This window comes from Podospora pseudopauciseta, chromosome 1 (assembly GCF_035222475.1).
Source record: "Podospora pseudopauciseta strain CBS 411.78 chromosome 1, whole genome shotgun sequence".
NCBI classification, from domain to species: domain Eukaryota; kingdom Fungi; phylum Ascomycota; class Sordariomycetes; order Sordariales; family Podosporaceae; genus Podospora; species Podospora pseudopauciseta.
The window spans coordinates 8229966-8245719 of NC_085892.1; the positions used below are offsets into that span (position 1 = coordinate 8229966).

General features: G+C 53.2%; 6 protein-coding genes across 6 annotated transcripts; 2 read left to right on the plus strand and 4 right to left on the minus strand.

Annotated features, from left to right (window-relative positions):
• Positions 1-595: 595 nt before the first annotated feature.
• HIS5 (histidinol-phosphate transaminase) lies at positions 596-2422 on the plus strand. Its single transcript, XM_062908823.1, has 2 exons — positions 596-1004; positions 1061-2422. Exons 1-2 carry the CDS (start codon positions 931-933, stop codon positions 2259-2261), a joined length of 1275 nt encoding a protein of 424 aa, XP_062771975.1. The 5' UTR covers positions 596-930; the 3' UTR covers positions 2262-2422.
• QC763_122600 (uncharacterized protein) lies at positions 2336-5109 on the minus strand. Its single transcript, XM_062908824.1, has 2 exons — positions 3850-5109; positions 2336-3799 (listed from the first exon to the last, which is right to left on the minus strand). The coding sequence occupies exons 1-2, from the start codon at positions 3938-3940 to the stop codon at positions 2508-2510; spliced, it is 1383 nt and encodes a 460-aa protein (XP_062771976.1). The 5' UTR covers positions 3941-5109; the 3' UTR covers positions 2336-2507.
• Positions 5077-8507, plus strand: QC763_122615 (uncharacterized protein). Its single transcript, XM_062908826.1, has 2 exons — positions 5077-7897; positions 7955-8507. Exons 1-2 carry the CDS (start codon positions 7620-7622, stop codon positions 8292-8294), a joined length of 618 nt encoding a protein of 205 aa, XP_062771977.1. The 5' UTR covers positions 5077-7619; the 3' UTR covers positions 8295-8507.
• QC763_122610 (uncharacterized protein) lies at positions 5423-7158 on the minus strand. The gene is made up of 3 exons (XM_062908825.1): positions 6376-7158; positions 6180-6313; positions 5423-6118 (listed from the first exon to the last, which is right to left on the minus strand). The coding sequence occupies exons 1-3, from the start codon at positions 6550-6552 to the stop codon at positions 5782-5784; spliced, it is 648 nt and encodes a 215-aa protein (XP_062771978.1). The 5' UTR covers positions 6553-7158; the 3' UTR covers positions 5423-5781.
• On the minus strand, positions 8304-9234 carry QC763_122620 (uncharacterized protein; the record flags this gene model as incomplete). The annotated part of the gene is made up of 2 exons (XM_062908827.1): positions 8304-8614; positions 8704-9234. The coding sequence occupies 2 exons, from the start codon at positions 9232-9234 to the stop codon at positions 8555-8557; spliced, it is 591 nt and encodes a 196-aa protein (XP_062771979.1). The 3' UTR covers positions 8304-8554.
• A 505-nt stretch (positions 9235-9739) lies between these two features.
• Positions 9740-15677, minus strand: TOP2 (DNA topoisomerase 2; the record flags this gene model as incomplete). Its single annotated transcript, XM_062908828.1, has 2 exons — positions 15165-15677; positions 9740-14977 (listed from the first exon to the last, which is right to left on the minus strand). Exons 1-2 carry the CDS (start codon positions 15231-15233, stop codon positions 9740-9742), a joined length of 5307 nt encoding a protein of 1768 aa, XP_062771980.1. The 5' UTR covers positions 15234-15677.
• Between the last annotated feature and the right edge of the window lie 77 nt (positions 15678-15754).

The following is a 15754-nucleotide window of genomic DNA, read 5'->3' on the forward strand; positions in this document are numbered from 1 at the left end:
ATCGTGATGAGCAAGGGGAACGAGGATTCAACACCATTTCTCAGGAGTTCAAAGCGAAAAGACCCAAGAATTTGTCAGCTAGCCTATGGAAATGCTGAGTCAGCACGGTGTTGGCCTGGTAACATGACACAACTTGCAAGTTGTGACGGGTGAGCTCAGTCTTGGGACTCGATTGAACTGAGGTGGGCGCACAGCAGGAGGGCGAAAAATGTGAAGTGAATTTTTGTTGGCGCTAGCATCTGAAGCAGTTCTAACAAAACATAGAAGGCTGGGGTGATGTGTAGAGAATGGGTATGCTGATGGGAAGGCTCTGGGCGGGGGACAAGATCCCCGGCTGCTGCTCATCATGGATTGGCCAATCATCGTCAAGGATTGCACCGGCTGAATGGTAACAACCGAAGACCTGATCAAATATTCATGTGTCGTCTGGCACTGTTATGGGGAGGAAAATCTGCAACTGAATCGGCAGACTTGCAAGAGTTGTAATCCATTTAACAGTGTTTGATTGCAGTAATTCACTTGTTCTCGCTTTCTGGTATCTGGATGTGAGCGAGACTCAATTGTGTGAGGGTTGGGGCTAGGGTTAGTTAGGGTGGGAAGAATCAAGGCTGGTGAAGCGACCATCCAATTGTTGTTAGACATGTGACGAAATGAATAATGATCAGGAGATCGATTTATTTCACTCTGGCTCCTATTTCTGTTCCAAAAAAGTTGCGTCGTCGTCAGCTTCAAAAATCACCTCTGGTGGGATGGTTTGTTTGGAGGGCCCGCCTTCCGGAACCGGGGCTGCAAGATATTTCGCCCTGACTCCTTGCCGTTAATGACTCCTCAACCTCCCTTGAGCGCAACTCACTGGGAACGCACTATATAAGGATATTTGAAGATCCAAAACTGTGTTTACCTCATCATATTTGGTGATCAACACTCAAAATGTCGCCCTTCAACTTGGAAACTTGCGCTAGACCAAACATTTTGGCCCTCGAACCTTATCGCTGCGCACGAGAGTGAGATTCACCCCTTGGACTCATGAGCGCACTATCACTGACACCCAAAACAACAGCGACTACAAAGATGACGGCACCAACGTCCTTCTCGATGCCAACGAGAACGCCTATGGCCCCCCTCTCCCTCCGTCCATCACAGGCCTTGTTCAGGCCCAATCCAGCCTCGGTCCTGTAATCGACCTCCCCGGCCTCAACCGCTACCCAGACCCTCACCAAGTCCCCCTCAAGCAGCTCCTCTGCAACCTCCGCCAAACCCACGTCCACACCCAAAAGAAGCTCTCCCCAGCCAACCTCTTCGTCGGCGTCGGCTCTGATGAAGCCATCGACGCCCTCATCCGCGCCTTCTGCCGCCCAGGTCAGGACAAGATTCTTGTCTGCCCGCCAACCTACGGGATGTACTCCGTCTCGGCCCAAGTAAACGACGTCTCCCTCGTCAAAATCCCCCTCCTCCCGGGTCCCGACTTCCAACTCGACGTCCCCTCCATCCTCTCCGCCCTCTCCTCCCCCGATGCAAGCACCATCAAGCTAGCCTACTTCTGCTCCCCGGGTAACCCAACCGGCTCCCTCCTCTCCAAATCCTCCATCGGGTCGATCCTCGCCCACCCAACCTGGAACGGCGTCGTGGTCGTCGACGAGGCCTACATCGACTTCGCGCCCGACTCGGCCTCCCTCGCCGAATGGGTCGTCGAGTTCCCCAACCTCGTCGTGATGCAGACCCTCTCCAAGGCGTTCGGGCTGGCGGGTATCCGTCTCGGTGCTGCCTTCACCTCGCCCGGAATTGCCAGGCTTCTCAACGCGCTCAAGGCTCCCTACAACGTCAACAACATCACCTCCGCGATCGCAGAGTACGCCCTCTCCCCCGCCGGCCTGGAGGTCATGAGGGCGAACAAGGCTGCTCTGCTGGAGCAGAGGGACAGGTTGCTGAGGGAGATGCCCACGATCCCCGGCGTGGGCAAGCTCATGGGCGGGACCGAGAGCAACTTTTTGCTGTACGAGATGCTCAACAAGGACGGGCAGCCGGACAATGCTGTTGCGCTGGCTGTGTACGAGGGTCTGGCGGAGACCAAGGGCGTGGTTGTCAGGTTCAGGGGCAAGGAGCACGGGTGCTTGGGCTGCCTGAGGATCACGGTTGGCACCGAGGACGAGGTGACGAGGTTCTTGGAAGCCATCAAGAAGCAGCTTGAGCAGGTCCGGGGGATGGATGTGCGAAGCGATGAAGAGGAGAAGGAGAAGGCTGCCAGTGCCGTTGTTGCGTAAGGTTGGACTACTTGAATGTTCCAGACTCGGATTGAACGTCACTGGAAAAAAACACACAAAATGAATCACCAGAAGACCATCTAGTTTTATGTATCTGCATGTCTGTATGCTTTTCCCCTGCCTAATGCAATAGATTCCAAGATTTCCTCCAGGCCACATGTTTAATGTGGCCTGCAATGCTCAAAAGGTGAAATGTAAATACAACGAAGAAAGTAAGACACGCCATCACCCCACCACCCCAAAAGTCTACCACCACCCCCTCACGGGAACAGTCCTCCTTCTCAACGCACCCGAGGTTTGCGTCCCGGCCTCGGTCTGGGAGCCCGCCGCCGAGTCCGATTCAGGTGTCGGTGTTGGTGCTGGACCTGAAGCCGTCTCAGAATCACCCTTTACGGCATTCTGATCAGCAAACGCCCTCACAGTCTTGATTTCGCCCCCCTTCAACGGTGCTTCCGCGTCCAAAGCCAACAAGCCCTGAATCGTCTCCAGCGCGGACATCTCCTGGCCCAAGCCCGGGTTTCCATCAAAGGCACCGGTATACCACTTGTGGCTGCACTGGGTCCCGCTCGCACCGCCTGTGCAAGTCTTCGCAGCCGCCTCGACCGAAGTATGCCACAATTCTTCGATCGCCGGCTTGATACTCGGAACATACCTCGCGGCCGCATAGACAAATCTCGAAAAGTACGCCTTGAAGCTCCTCATGTCCTGGTTGCACTTGTCCACCTGCTCGCACGCGTGCTCGTACATGATGTTGGTGGCGTTCTCAAACGGGCTGAAAAAGCTCCTGCTCGCCTCCACCATCCTCTCCGTCCTCTCGGTCCACTTCTTGTCCTGGGTGACGTCGGCCATGACGGCAGCTCCGTAAATGTAGATGCTGGCAGAGTAAGAAAACGTGACCGGGTTGGTGTCCTTGCAGTCCTTGCTCGCATGGGCGCCGTCGTAGACGTTTCCAAACTTGTCAATCATGCCGATGGCTTCCGTCCAGTCCCAAACCTTTTCCGCCCAGTCACTGTACGTCTTGTTCCCGGTGGCGCGGGCCAGTCTGGCCGCAATCTGGAAGAAGCCGCCGTTGCTGACGGTGTTTTTGTAGTCGAGTCCGTTCGGGTTTGAGGCAAAGATCTGCCACAAAAGCCCACCCTGGCAAGCAGTGGTATTCCACCTGCCAGCCAGCGAGTCGAAAATGTTGGCACCCATATCCAACCACCCGGGAACATTCGGGTCTGGCTGGGGAAAGTTCCTCTCCGCGGCGGCCATGACAGACATTCCCCAGAATGCTTGATCGTCATTACCTTCTTGGCCAAAGTGAGTGGGGAGCATATAGTCAAAGTCGGGGCCAACCTGATCCAAGAGTCCCCTTGCGATCAGCTTGTCGTAACTGTGGTCGCCCGTATAGTGAGAGTAGTCGAGCATGCTGCCCATCAGGGCACCGGCTTGCCACCAGTAGTAGGGCTGAGGAAGGTCAACAAATTTCTCAGGGGTGCCCGAGTAGTAAGACATGGCGTTGGCGGCGACGGTTTTGGCAACGCCCTTGATGGAGACTTTCAAGAAATTAGCACTCCCGTCAGGGCAACGATCATGCAATACGTACGTGAATCAGAGATGTTGAGCTCTTTCGGCGCAACGGCAGATATGATGACTGCCGGGACCGCTACGGGTCTCGCATACTTGACAAACCTCATGGTGAGTTTGTTGCTGGAGCCTTGTGGTGTTCTTTGAGTAGTTGCGTCTGTCCGAGGACCAGCGGATGATATCGAAAGGAAAGTGGCTGCACAGCAGATAAAAGCAAAAATCGAAGGCGAGCAAACTCGGCGAAAAGGTAACGCCTTGTTGCTATCGTCTGTGTTGAGAGTGGCGCGGTTGACGATTCAGCAAAGCACCGTGACAGCGGCAACAGCAAAGTACTCTCGAACGATTCTGTGTGTTTCCCCGGGTGACCGAAATTCGTGGACTATTGTACGAAAGTGGTACAATAGAAAGTGAACAGAAAATGAATAGAGTAATAGCCTCGCGTTGCGGGCAATTGAAGTGAAAAGAACAATACCAAACGAAGGTTGGTGATCAACACACACACACCCACACACACACTCGGTCGTCAGCAAGCTGTTGACAATATGAAAGGACAAGCTTGGACTTGGAGAACAGATGAAAAGGTCCAAACGGCCGGGACCTGTCAACTTTTAAAAAGAAGATCGGATGCAACAAACCATCTCACCGTTCAAGGTTGCATCCCTGCTGCAAGAAGAAGGAGTGACCCATCACCACGGCCGATCTCCTTCTTGCGGCGCCGAGCACGGCTTTGGGGGAGGTGTTGTCGTCTCCTGCGAGCCAATAGGGCATCTTGAACCCTGTCTCCCTGTCAATGGCAACCCCCACTGCGGGTAAGCCTTGCAACCCCTAGAATTAATTTAGCATGTTTCGTTTACTTCGTGCACCGACTGGTGATTCCAAGACTGTGCACATGGAAGCTTGACCAGGTTGCCGAGGTTTTGAAGGGTCCAGTATGTCTTTCAGAAGCGCGCGCGTTTGTGCGCTTGCTAGGCGAGAGACCCAGGCACAGAGAAGGCTTGTCTAGGTGATTTCAAATATCAGTTTACGAGAGGGGTTTGCCTGTGGGTAAGTTATGCAAAGGGCACAGCAGAAAATGCTGCCTTCGAGAACCTTGATGCCCAGGGCACCTCAGCTGTGTTTGTGTGTTCCATTGACAATTATGTGGCAAGTGAAAGTTTGGCACTATCACCTAAAGGTGTACCAGTGTTACGGGCGTCCCCTTTCAACCTCTCATTGTCAGGAAAGTAGCTGATGGTCGGGAAACACAGGTGAATTGTCTGCCATGGTGGTGTTGAAGATGTTGAACCTGAAGTCGGAGCATTTTGATGCCAAGCTTACGATGCTCCTGCGGGGCAGCGGGTGATCAGGGGCTTTCAGTTGGACAGGCCGTTGATTGGCTGCCAGCTCACGCCACGTTTCTTAGGCTGGCGTTTCTCCAAATTCTGAAACACCACCTCCAGTGAAATCCGAACGGCTGGCCAACAGATCAGCGGACCTTGCCGCGCACGCTGTGGACAAAATAACTGACACTCCAAAAGTCCTGAAACATACCTCGAAAGTTGAAAACTATCAGTGTTGATAGTATATTACACGTGCAACCAACTAGCAGTTGCAACCACCCTGTCCACGACGTGCCGCGCGACGGGGCGAGTCCTCTCTGAAGCTGACAGGTGCTGCCAAGTGGGTCATTCTCGCCTTGCATCTCCAGCTGAAGAGAGGTTGTTGAGATGGCTCAGGGTGAATAGAAAGAGAGCTCGGTATCGAAGTAGGTGCATAAAAACCCGGAATATTTCCCGTCCCTATATGTTTCTGTACAACCTCGGAACTACATGCGACTCGAAAAAAGGGGTATCCGTACTTCTTTGAACCAAAAGTGAAATCGGGGAACAAAAACACCGTGCCGTGTATCTCCACCGGCCCCGATCCATAACCGGAGAACATAAAACCATCAAACGCCCGTTTCCGCGCCCCTTTACATGAATGTCAGAACAAACAAAATAACAGCCCCAGATGAGACGCCCGACAACCAGCTAGCTCTCACCGGGTCCAGGCTAAAACCGGCGCCCTTGACAGGTGAGTTCGTCAACGATGCTGCTGGTGTCCCGTCAATGTCAATCGTGTTGGGTAACGGACCCGGTGTTGTCAAAGTCAACGCGCCCCATGTTACCTCGGGCGTCGTGAAAGTCTCCGTCCACACAGTCTGCGTCGGCCCCGTGATGGTGCCCTCCCAATGGTTGACCCCGAAGGATGACGATCCTGTGCAGGTTGCGGCCGTTGTGCCGTCCAAGCTGCATTCAAGTTCGGCCGTTCTGTCACTCAGTTAGCCACTTTGATCTTTCGGATTCAGAAAACCATGGCTCGCAAACGGACAGTGTCCCAGGGGCCACGCCACCATATTTCAAAGTCCCTGGCCCTTCTGTGAAGACAAAGGGAAGGTCGCCGGCAATCTGACAACTTGGCGCCTTCTCAGCACAAAAGACCGTGTAGGTTGTTGCAGATTGGTCCTGAACAGTCGATTAATCAAAATGCTCCATCTCAACCTGGATTTCTCAATCAAAATACGTACACTGCCAATGATGCTGCCGCGAAGAGCAGCCCAGTGAGCCTCCCCGTAGCCGGGTATGTAAACTGATACGGTGGATTGGCCGTGTGCACCAGTGATTGCATGCGCTATCACAACCGTGGTGCAGATCCAGCAAGAGACTCGTCCTCCCCGGCGCCGTTCCTCTCGCCGAAATCTCATGATGTTTTGGAGGTGTGGCAGAGCGGTTACGCTTTCGATTTGGCAGCCATCGCAGCAACAGGGATATTCACAGAGAGAAATGGATTTTTTGGAAGGAAGAGAAGAGATGGGATTGTCACAACTCGATCTAGAACGGCAGGACAGTCATGCCCAGACCTGCGCTGTTTTGTCCGGACGATGGGAATTGCGTTCTTGGCGTTGGCGGCGCTCTTGGCGAGGGGGGGCTTCGCCAAGACATACCTCTGAGTTTTTCGTGTCGTCCAGATATAGTCGCCAAGCCGCACATCACGATGCTGCTCTTCGGGCGGTGACTTGCTTCTGTTTAAGACGAGCGCATCTGCATTGAAGTCGTGTATCTGTCGTGAACACCACATGGTTCTGCAAAATCCATGGCTTGCTGTAAGTGCCCGAACAGGTGGGTTCCAATGGGCGTTTGGCAGGGGTTACGTCAACAGTCGGCTTCAGGCGACGGTAGCTCCGACACCGATCTGAATCCTAACAACATCAAACGATCACCCGATCATGTTTCCCATGTAGCTTTTGGTTCTGGCACTTGTCGATCTTTGATATACCTCAGGGCAAAGCTGTAAACAAGGGTTGATTTTCTTGCCGTCGATCATCACCGCCAAAGCAACTTTGCTGCTGTATAAAACACGGGATGCGCTGTCAATCAGTTCCCGTACCACATCCAGAGGCGGGATCGCTTGCTTTTTGCTTTGCTACCTCCTTCTCTTCTGGGACTCCCAACCGCAATTTCTGTAGACCAGATTTGTGGACCAGCCATGTTTGAGGGTAGGCATAAAGTCATACAGGGATCATGTGTTGCTGATTGATGGCTTTCCCATTGAGCGGTTTGCCCGAAATCCGGACGATTTAGTACAAGTAATTTCAGCTTCAGGGAGGGACGCGTTTGGCTGGGTTTGATACCGAATACGGAGCAAGCTGCCTAAAAGATGTGGATATACTGTCTTAGTATCATATTTCTATAGTCCTTCTTCCATCTTTGGTTTTTACGCGTCTTCTTCTTGCTTTGTTTCGCCTGCATCTACTGAATTGAAATCGTCACCATGGTTCGCGTTACTACCTTGCTGGCCTCCGCCGGTCTCAGCACCATGGCCTCGGCTCAGGATGTCGGAGCGGCTACCACCTCAGTCACCTCTCTCTTCCTTCCCGGCTTCGACACGCAGACCATCTGGGCTTCTGTCATCACTGCCCAGCCCGCGGCGGCAACCTACTCACTCGCATGCCCTCCCGATGCCGATTCCAACGACTGTGGCCTTGGCACAGGCTTGACTATTGTTCAGGGGGAAAGCACCTTCTCTATTGACATGCGCGGAGAGTCTGTGTAAGTTCTGTTATGACCCTTCACCCCCTGTACCGAACCTTTGCTTACATTGACTAGCACACAACAATACGGTTGCAATCTCGTGGGCAAAGAAGCCAAGTGTTATGGCTCCATCATCAGCCCTGGCGGGACTGCTCTGTTCCAGCAGGTTGCAGGTGACTACCAGAAGGAAATCCAAGCCGTAACAATCACGGCCGGCTTGGAGAAGTTGGATGTTGAGGCTGCCACTACCAGTGCCTCCGGCACTGGCGCTGTTGAGACAGGCACGCAGACCACAACCCAGACAGAGGACGCTGCCGGCTCTACGAGCAGCAGCACAGCTGGTGTCCCCCAGATTACCCAGAATGCTATCATGATGGGTGCTGCTCTTGTCGGTGCCGGCGCGATGCTTCTCTAGGGGACTTGCCATGGAAACACAGATCTGTTCGCTGAGACGTTTGCGATGTCTCTGGTTGTGTAAGAACGAGGATGCATGTAAACATGACCGTCAATAATTAGAATGGCCACCCCGGCCTGCTATGCTATGTTCAAGGACGAAACCAACCGCACATGCTCAAGGATGAGAACAACCCCCTATGCTCAGCACCACCTACTGTCCAATCTGATAGGACATTCCATGGGAGACCCCTTTAACGGCAAACAACGACCTCAGCCTCTCTAAAACAACCGGTCCTCCCTCCCATCCTGCCAACTAGTACAGTTGATACACCTTGCAGCCTGTTTTGTGAACCCCCGTTAGCCAACAACCTAACAACCCCCCAAAAAAAAACAAAAACAAAAAAAAAAGAGCTCAAGAGTAGACTCACCTTCTCACTAATACTCTTCCGACAATACCTGCACCTAACAGTACGTTTGATGATCGGATCCTTCGAAAAAAACTGATATGTCGCCGCCATCCCATACAAGCTCATCCCCACACCAATGAAATTAATCAACCTGTTCAAGAAAAAGCCATAAGCCATCACCACCGCCCCGTCCGCCTGCGCCTGCTTCAAAGTATTATACCCCCCTTCCCCCTTATAATTCGACCCCCCTTTCAACACGGCAAATTTCTCCTCCAGGTTCTTGTTCAGCGGCAACAACACCGAAATTGGCGGCAGCAAAATATCCGTCACGAGCGAGGTCACAAGGGCGGTGAACATGGACGCGATGATCAGACCGAACGCGATCTCGAGCACGTTTCCCTGGAAGGCAAAGTCGATGAAGCCGTGCAGGAAGCGATGGGCTTTGGCCCGCCCACGGTCCAAGAGGTCATCGTCCTCGTCTCCGTCGTGCGAGGCGCTGCGGCCTGGCGGGGGGGAATCGGTGTACGTTCCTTCTGTGGTGAGGCGGGGCATCGTGGATCTTTGGACCGTATATATATATGTATGTGCCGAGAAATGCAGGTTTTGGGAAAAATGAGGATTGTTGTTGAAAGTATCGTGAAGTGAGGCAAGACGTTGGGTGTGAAACCCAAACGGGGGCTGCTCCTTCGACGTCACTGTTTCCTGATTGGGGCCACATAAGGGAGGTGCGGGGAGCAGAATCTTGGCAACTTCTGCCCCTCAAGATTGATGTTGATACGCTTTGCTTGACAATACACTACCACACACTTCATGACTGCGATCATGCGTTCAACCAAATGCCATGTTGCTATTACACATACACACCACAGTAGACCGACAACTTGCCACAAATAACAAAAGAAAGCTGCCACCCCGAAACGTCCCACAATTCCCAGCTTCACATAACTTGTGCTTAACCCGGTGCAACTCTGACTCCCATATAAACTGTGAACCATGTGATCCCCATTATGAACAAGAAAGCTAGGAACTCGAGTATTTCTCCCCGCTATCATCAAATCTAATCGCTCATGTCGAAATCATCGCTTTCGTCATCCCCACCACCGCCACCTATCGAGTCATCCTCATCGCTGTCAATCACAATCGGCTTCTTCTTCACGGCTGCGGCACGACCAGGCCTGGCCTTGGGCCTGGCTGCGGGAGGACTATCTGGAGCATCTTCCATAGCCTCATCGCCCTCATCGTCGCTCAAGCCTTTTTGAGCCTTGGCCTTCTTAGCAGCATACGCCTTCGCAGCTGGTGAGAGATGTGGTGCCTTGGGCTTAGCAGCGGCTGTTTTGGCGGTCTTGGTAACAGCGGCCTTGGCCTTGGGAGCAGTTGCCTCATCCTTGTCCTTAGTGCTCTTGCTGCCGGCAGGACGTCCACGCTTCTTGGCCGGTGCTGGAACGACACTGAGAGGGGCCTTTGCCTTGGATGCTGCCTTGGGAGCAGGTTTGGCAGCGGGAACGTCGTCGTCTGATAGGAAATCGTCCAAGTTATCCTCCTTGGTCTTCAGGGGGGATGACCTGGCGAGCGCCTCGTAATTGGTGTCGTCGTGGTCGTCCAAGTCGAGACTGGGCTTAGATGGCTTGGACTTCATCTTGGGGAGAACTGAAGTATCCCCACCTCCAGAATGGGACATGGCAAACAGACTAAGCCTGCCACCGCTGCTGCTCGAAGCTGGAGCTCCTATGCCCTTGACCATAGCACCGACATCACCGAGCTTCAAGCTGTCGTCACTATCCGAATCATCGCTGAGCTTATACATCGGTTTGGCCTTGGCTGCGGCTGCACGCTTGGCTGGTGGTTTCGCCTCAAAGTCATCTTCAGAGTCATCATCACTGAGCTTGTAGGATGGCTTTGCTTTGGCCGCGGCCGCGCGCTTGACGGGCGGCTTCTCCTCCACTTCCTCGTCCGATTCGTTGTCGCTGAGCTTGTATGACGGCTTCGCCTTAGCTGCTGCTGCTGCCACGCGCTTGACGGGCGGCTTCTCGGCCACGGCCTCCTCGGATTCTGAAGCCATATCCACATCTTCATCTACTGAAGGTTTACCCAAATCCATAAAGTCCTCGTCCGAGTCATCAGATACCACATACTTGGACTTCGCAGCAGCCGCGCGCTTGGTACGACCGTTGGTTGCTGTGGGAGCCTCCGACTCTTCCTTCACTTTAGTGTTGATGGGCATTGCCTTCTTACCCAAGAGGGCAAAATCGTCATCAGATATCCCACCGCCCGCTTCAACATCTGGCAAGGTTTTGTCAGCGACAGGCTTCGGCTTGGACTTTGCCTGGAACGCCTCGGCAAACCGCTGCTGGGTTTTCTCCGTCTTGATAGGCACAGGAGCAGCCTTGACGGCCTTGGCCCTAGATTTCTTCTCTGGCTCATAGGCGTCATCATCCTTCCGACGGCGGCCTCCTCCCTTCCCTACACCGAGCTTGTCCGACTTGCGGCGGCCCATTCTGCGAATGCCGGTGGCGATCTCATCGTCCAGCTTCAGCTGCGTTTCCCACTCCTCTTGGAAAGCATCCAAATCCTTGATCCAAAGGTCCTTCTCACTCAGAGCCTGCAGTTCATCATGCTCCGCCTTCTTGGCCGCAATCTGGTTTTTAAGTCTCTCAAGACGCTCGCTGGTGAAAGACCAGACAGGCATCGAAAGCAGGTAGTCGTAGTCGCGAGCGCCTCCAGCGGTGTCGTCATCTTCGGCCTCTTCAGTAGCCATTTCCTCGTCAGGCGACTTGGCCTTCTTATCCTCCTTGGGAGGGAATGCCTCATAGTCGCGGTCACGAAGCTCCTGCACCAAGACAGCCTTCTTCTTTCGGTTGACCACCATCTTGTTGTCGATGATTTCCGTGATGAAACGGTACTGGTTCTTGAGCTTCCGGTAATCGGCGTGGTACACCTTGAGCCAATGCTTCTTGCGCTCTGTGTACATCTTCAGGCGGTAGTGGTAGTATTCCTCCATGATCTCCTCCACCTTGTCGTATTTTCTGATCTTGCCCTGAGTGTCAAAGGCCACCAAGTTTGTTGTGGAGACGGTAGTGGTAAGCTTGAACTTCTCCAACAGACCTTCCCTGAGGGCTGCCTCTCGGTGCTTCTCGTCCATGTCAATGATGAAATGGACCGTCTTGTGGTCGTTGAACTCCTTGTAATCCTTGATGAAGGTCGGTGTCTTGTCGTTCTGGATGATGTCCTCAAGCTTAGCCTTGAAGTCATCAGTCCACATGCGGATTGGCAATTCAGTAACGTGGATCTCGTTGGGGTTCTGCTCATCTTGCCTGATAATACCGTTGAAACGCCACTTGTTGGGCGCTTCCTGCTCCGGAGTTCCTTTCCAACCACGCCACCATGGTGCCATGGGGACGAAGGGCTTCTCCTCGGTATCGTCAGGGTCAAACCTTCCCATCCGGCGCCTCAGATTCTCCACTATGTGCATGGGGTGGTAGTTGGGAATCGAAGTACTCCAGCCGGTACCAATACCGTCGGCACCATTGACCAAGACCATTGGTAGGATCGGAGCATACACCTTGGGCTCGATCATGTTGCCGTCGTCGAACTGGTACTCGAGATTGGGCTCGTCAAGCTTGGAGAAGACCTTGCGCGCAAACGGGGACAGTCTCGTGTGAATGTAACGAGCGCTGGCAGAATCTTTTCCACCAGAGAGTCGGGAACCGAAGTTGCCGCTAGGTTCTAGGCAGTTGACGTTGTTCGAGCCGACAAAGGTCTGAGCTAGACCAATGATTGTCTGCTGCAGAGATTGTTCACCGTGATGGTAGGCGGCTTGCTCGGAAATATAACCGGCAAGTTCCACAACCTTCTGGTCGTTGACAAGATTGCGCTTGAAGGCAGAGTAAATGACCTTGCGCTGACCAGGCTTGAAGCCGTCGATCATGGATGGGATCGATCGGATGTTGTCAGCCATACTGAACAGAATGAATTCGTTCTGGAGGAACTGGGAGTAACTAATTCTCTGAGCCGTAGAGTCGAGGAAGGTTCCCGGAACAAAGTTGCCCAACCATTCTTTGCGAGCATCGGCCTTCTTTTTGCTGAAGATCATGTCAAGCATCTGAGACTCCTCTGGCTTGAGTGTCTCGAATTCTTTGAGATGGCGATCCAGATCAGTGAAGTAGACTTGGGCGTCTTCGTTCGAAGAACTACCCAACCCCTTCAAGTACTTGTACTTCCACTTCCGGAGTTCATTCTTGTTGTTCTCTTTCCACGTCTCATACTCGACGAGGTTGAAGAACGACTTGGGACGCAGAGGTTTCTTTGGGTTTGTGCCTTGCCACACCTTGACGACAGGGGTGATGAACTGCTGGAAGAAGTTGGGGATGCGCAGCAGCGAAGGAAACTGAACCTCAAGGAAGTTGATGAGCAAGCCCTTGATATGACTGCCGTCCAAATCCTGATCGGCCATGATCATCAAATGGCCGTATCGGAGACCCCTGGTATCGGTGTACACTTGCTTGTGCTTCAGACCCAGGAACTTTTTGATGTTTTCGATTTCCTTATTCTTCATGATCTGCTCGGTCGATGCGTCACGCACGTTCAGCATCTTTCCACGAAGAGGGAACACGCCGATGCGATCCGGATCCAGGACAGCGCGACCAGCAACGGCCAATGCTCTGGCAGAGTCACCTTCCGTCAAGATGAGGGTACACTCGTGGCCACGCTTGGTGCCCGCCAAGTTGGCGTCGACAAGCTTCTCATTGCTCACACGAGCACGCTTGTTGCCGTCCGATTTTGCCAGCATCTTATCCGCTTTCCTTTCAGCAAACTCCATGATGTTGGCGATGACTTCAGACTTCTGGACCTTCTTGAGAAAGGCATCACTCAGGATACACTTGCTACCAAAGGCACTAACTTTGGTCGTCAGTTGCTCCTTGGTCTGAGAGGTGAAGGCAGGGTTGTCGACCAAACAGTTGATGAAGATGAAGATGTAGTTGCGGAAGTTGGCCGGCTTGAGACCATGGCCCTTCTTCTTCTTGTTGAGCTCCTTCAGAAGGGCTTCGGTGATTTGATCGGCAATGTAGTTGACGTGTGTACCACCCGATGTTGTGGCGATATTGTTGACGAAGGACACTTGTTGGAATGAACCATCTGACACAGTGAACCCCACCTGCCACGTTCTGCCCTTGTCCCTGACCTCCTCATACTCTACATTCGCAGCAGTAGGTTTCTCGCCTTCGGGAACAACGTCACCCCGCTCGGCAGCGATTGATTTGGCGTATAGCTGGCAATAGCCCTTGAACTTGGCGATCTTGAGTTGCTCCCCGTTCAGCCAGACTTTGACGCTGGCCATGGTGCCTGCCATGTCGTACACACGGCGGTACATGAGGGCTTCCAAGTCGTCATCAATGCCGTTCTCCATGCCAAATCTCTTGTAGTCCGGAAGGAAGGTCACTCTGACGAAGTCGTTGGTCTTGTTGGCTGTGATTTTGGGCTTTTCCATCTTGGACATGTTGTCGGTCCAGGTCTGCTTGTATCGCTTGCCGTTGACGCTATCCTGGCACTCCAGAGTGAACTTCAAACTGAAGATATTGGTAAGCTTCGCACCGTAACCGTTGCGACCACCGACCGTCTTCTTCTCATCATCGTCGTAGTTCGAACCGGTGAGAAGGTGACCAAAGATAAGCTCGGGGATATAGCAGCCCTCCTTCTGATGCATCTCAACCGGGATTCCCTTGCCGTTGTTCTCGACTGAAATTTCACCCGTCTCGCGATCGACAGTCACCTTGAGAAAGGTCATGGAGGCATCGCGCTGGCTGTTGTCCGCGGCGTTGACAAGGATTTCGTCAAAGATCTTGTAGAGACCAGGAACAAAGGATACAACACGATTTTCCATCAACTTTTCCGTCTTGTTGAAAACCCACATCTTTTGATCGGTGCGTTCAACGGACCCGATATAGGTATCGGGGCGCTTGATGATGTGCTCGAGCTGCGTGAGCTTCTGGTATGTTTCGGTGGCGGATTTGGAGGACTTGGAGGCAGCTGCCAGGGCTGGCTCATCGTCGATCAGCATGCTGTCGTTCTCGATCTCAGCCAGTGGCTTGCCACTGGACTTCTTCGCCGGTGCCTTCTTCTGCTTCTTAGCCATCGGAGGAGTGCTGGAGAGAGGCCTATCGTCATCGCTATCATCGCTATCCGGCTTCGTTCTCTTCTTGGGCGCCGCCTTCGCCTTGCCGACCGTGAGCTTGGTTTGGACCATCTTGGCAGCTTTCGCGGCAGGCGCTTTCTTCGGCGCAGCCTTAGCTTTTGTTTTCTGTAGCAGATGTTGTTAGCTTTGCTGTTGCTTGCGCTTGTATTGGTAGAATAGCTCAGTATTCAGAGTTGGTGCTTCAACTGAGCGATCCTCTGCTGCCGCCGAGTTACCGCTGGGTAACCAGACTAGATGCAGTCTGCAAAACCAATTCAAAGACGAAGGGAAGGGCTCCAGGAAACATACGTACCACCTCTGGTGAGTATCCGTCAGACTCGCTTTGGGCAGTGTCAAAGACGGACTCCACGTCTGAATCCATGTTGGCGATGACCTGGGAGGCGCGTTCCTCAAGTCGCGCGTCGCAAAGTCTTTAGCGCAACGTGAAAAGGGGCGGCAGAGGGAGAGCAAAGGCTTTGTTCTTTGGTACATGCAAAATTCGAAGGTGGAAAAGGGTCGAAATAAGACGAAGTCTCGACACCACACGACGCAACAATAGCGAAAAAAAGAGATTCCGCGAGAGGCCTCGATCAACTCGCCCAGCGTTTGTCGTCGAGTCGAAGGGAGTAGGCAAAATGAGAAGGAATGGAGGGGTCGCGTCACAAGAAAGAGTTAAGAGGGATTGTTGTGGCGAGTGTAGCCGGCCGCAGGTAAACAAAGTCGTCGTTGTGCGTGGTCCCAGTGGTGGGTGTACTGCGAGCCTGCTGTGCGTTGTGTTCAATATTTCGTAGGGCGAGTTTTCCTCGACTAGGGTCTTGAATGCCGTGTCCAGGCACCATACGCGAACGAGACGCGACTTCCTACTGAAAGTGGGGTCGGGGCTTGTGGTGCCTCAGGCCTGGC

Coding starts and splice junctions, on each gene's coding strand:
- HIS5 (XM_062908823.1), top strand. CDS start 931: ATGTCGCCCTTCAACTTGGAAACTTGCGCTAGACCAAACATTTTGGCC. Junction 1,005..1,060: donor CCTTATCGCTGCGCACGAGA/GTGAGATTCACC, acceptor CCAAAACAACAG/CGACTACAAAGATGACGGCA.
- QC763_122600 (XM_062908824.1), bottom strand. CDS start 3,940: ATGAGGTTTGTCAAGTATGCGAGACCCGTAGCGGTCCCGGCAGTCATC. Junction 3,800..3,849: donor GCTCAACATCTCTGATTCAC/GTACGTATTGCA, acceptor ATTTCTTGAAAG/TCTCCATCAAGGGCGTTGCC.
- QC763_122610 (XM_062908825.1), bottom strand. CDS start 6,552: ATGAGATTTCGGCGAGAGGAACGGCGCCGGGGAGGACGAGTCTCTTGC. Junction 6,314..6,375: donor GCGGCAGCATCATTGGCAGT/GTACGTATTTTG, acceptor TCGACTGTTCAG/GACCAATCTGCAACAACCTA. Junction 6,119..6,179: donor GGCGTGGCCCCTGGGACACT/GTCCGTTTGCGA, acceptor ACTGAGTGACAG/AACGGCCGAACTTGAATGCA.
- QC763_122615 (XM_062908826.1), top strand. CDS start 7,620: ATGGTTCGCGTTACTACCTTGCTGGCCTCCGCCGGTCTCAGCACCATG. Junction 7,898..7,954: donor GACATGCGCGGAGAGTCTGT/GTAAGTTCTGTT, acceptor TACATTGACTAG/CACACAACAATACGGTTGCA.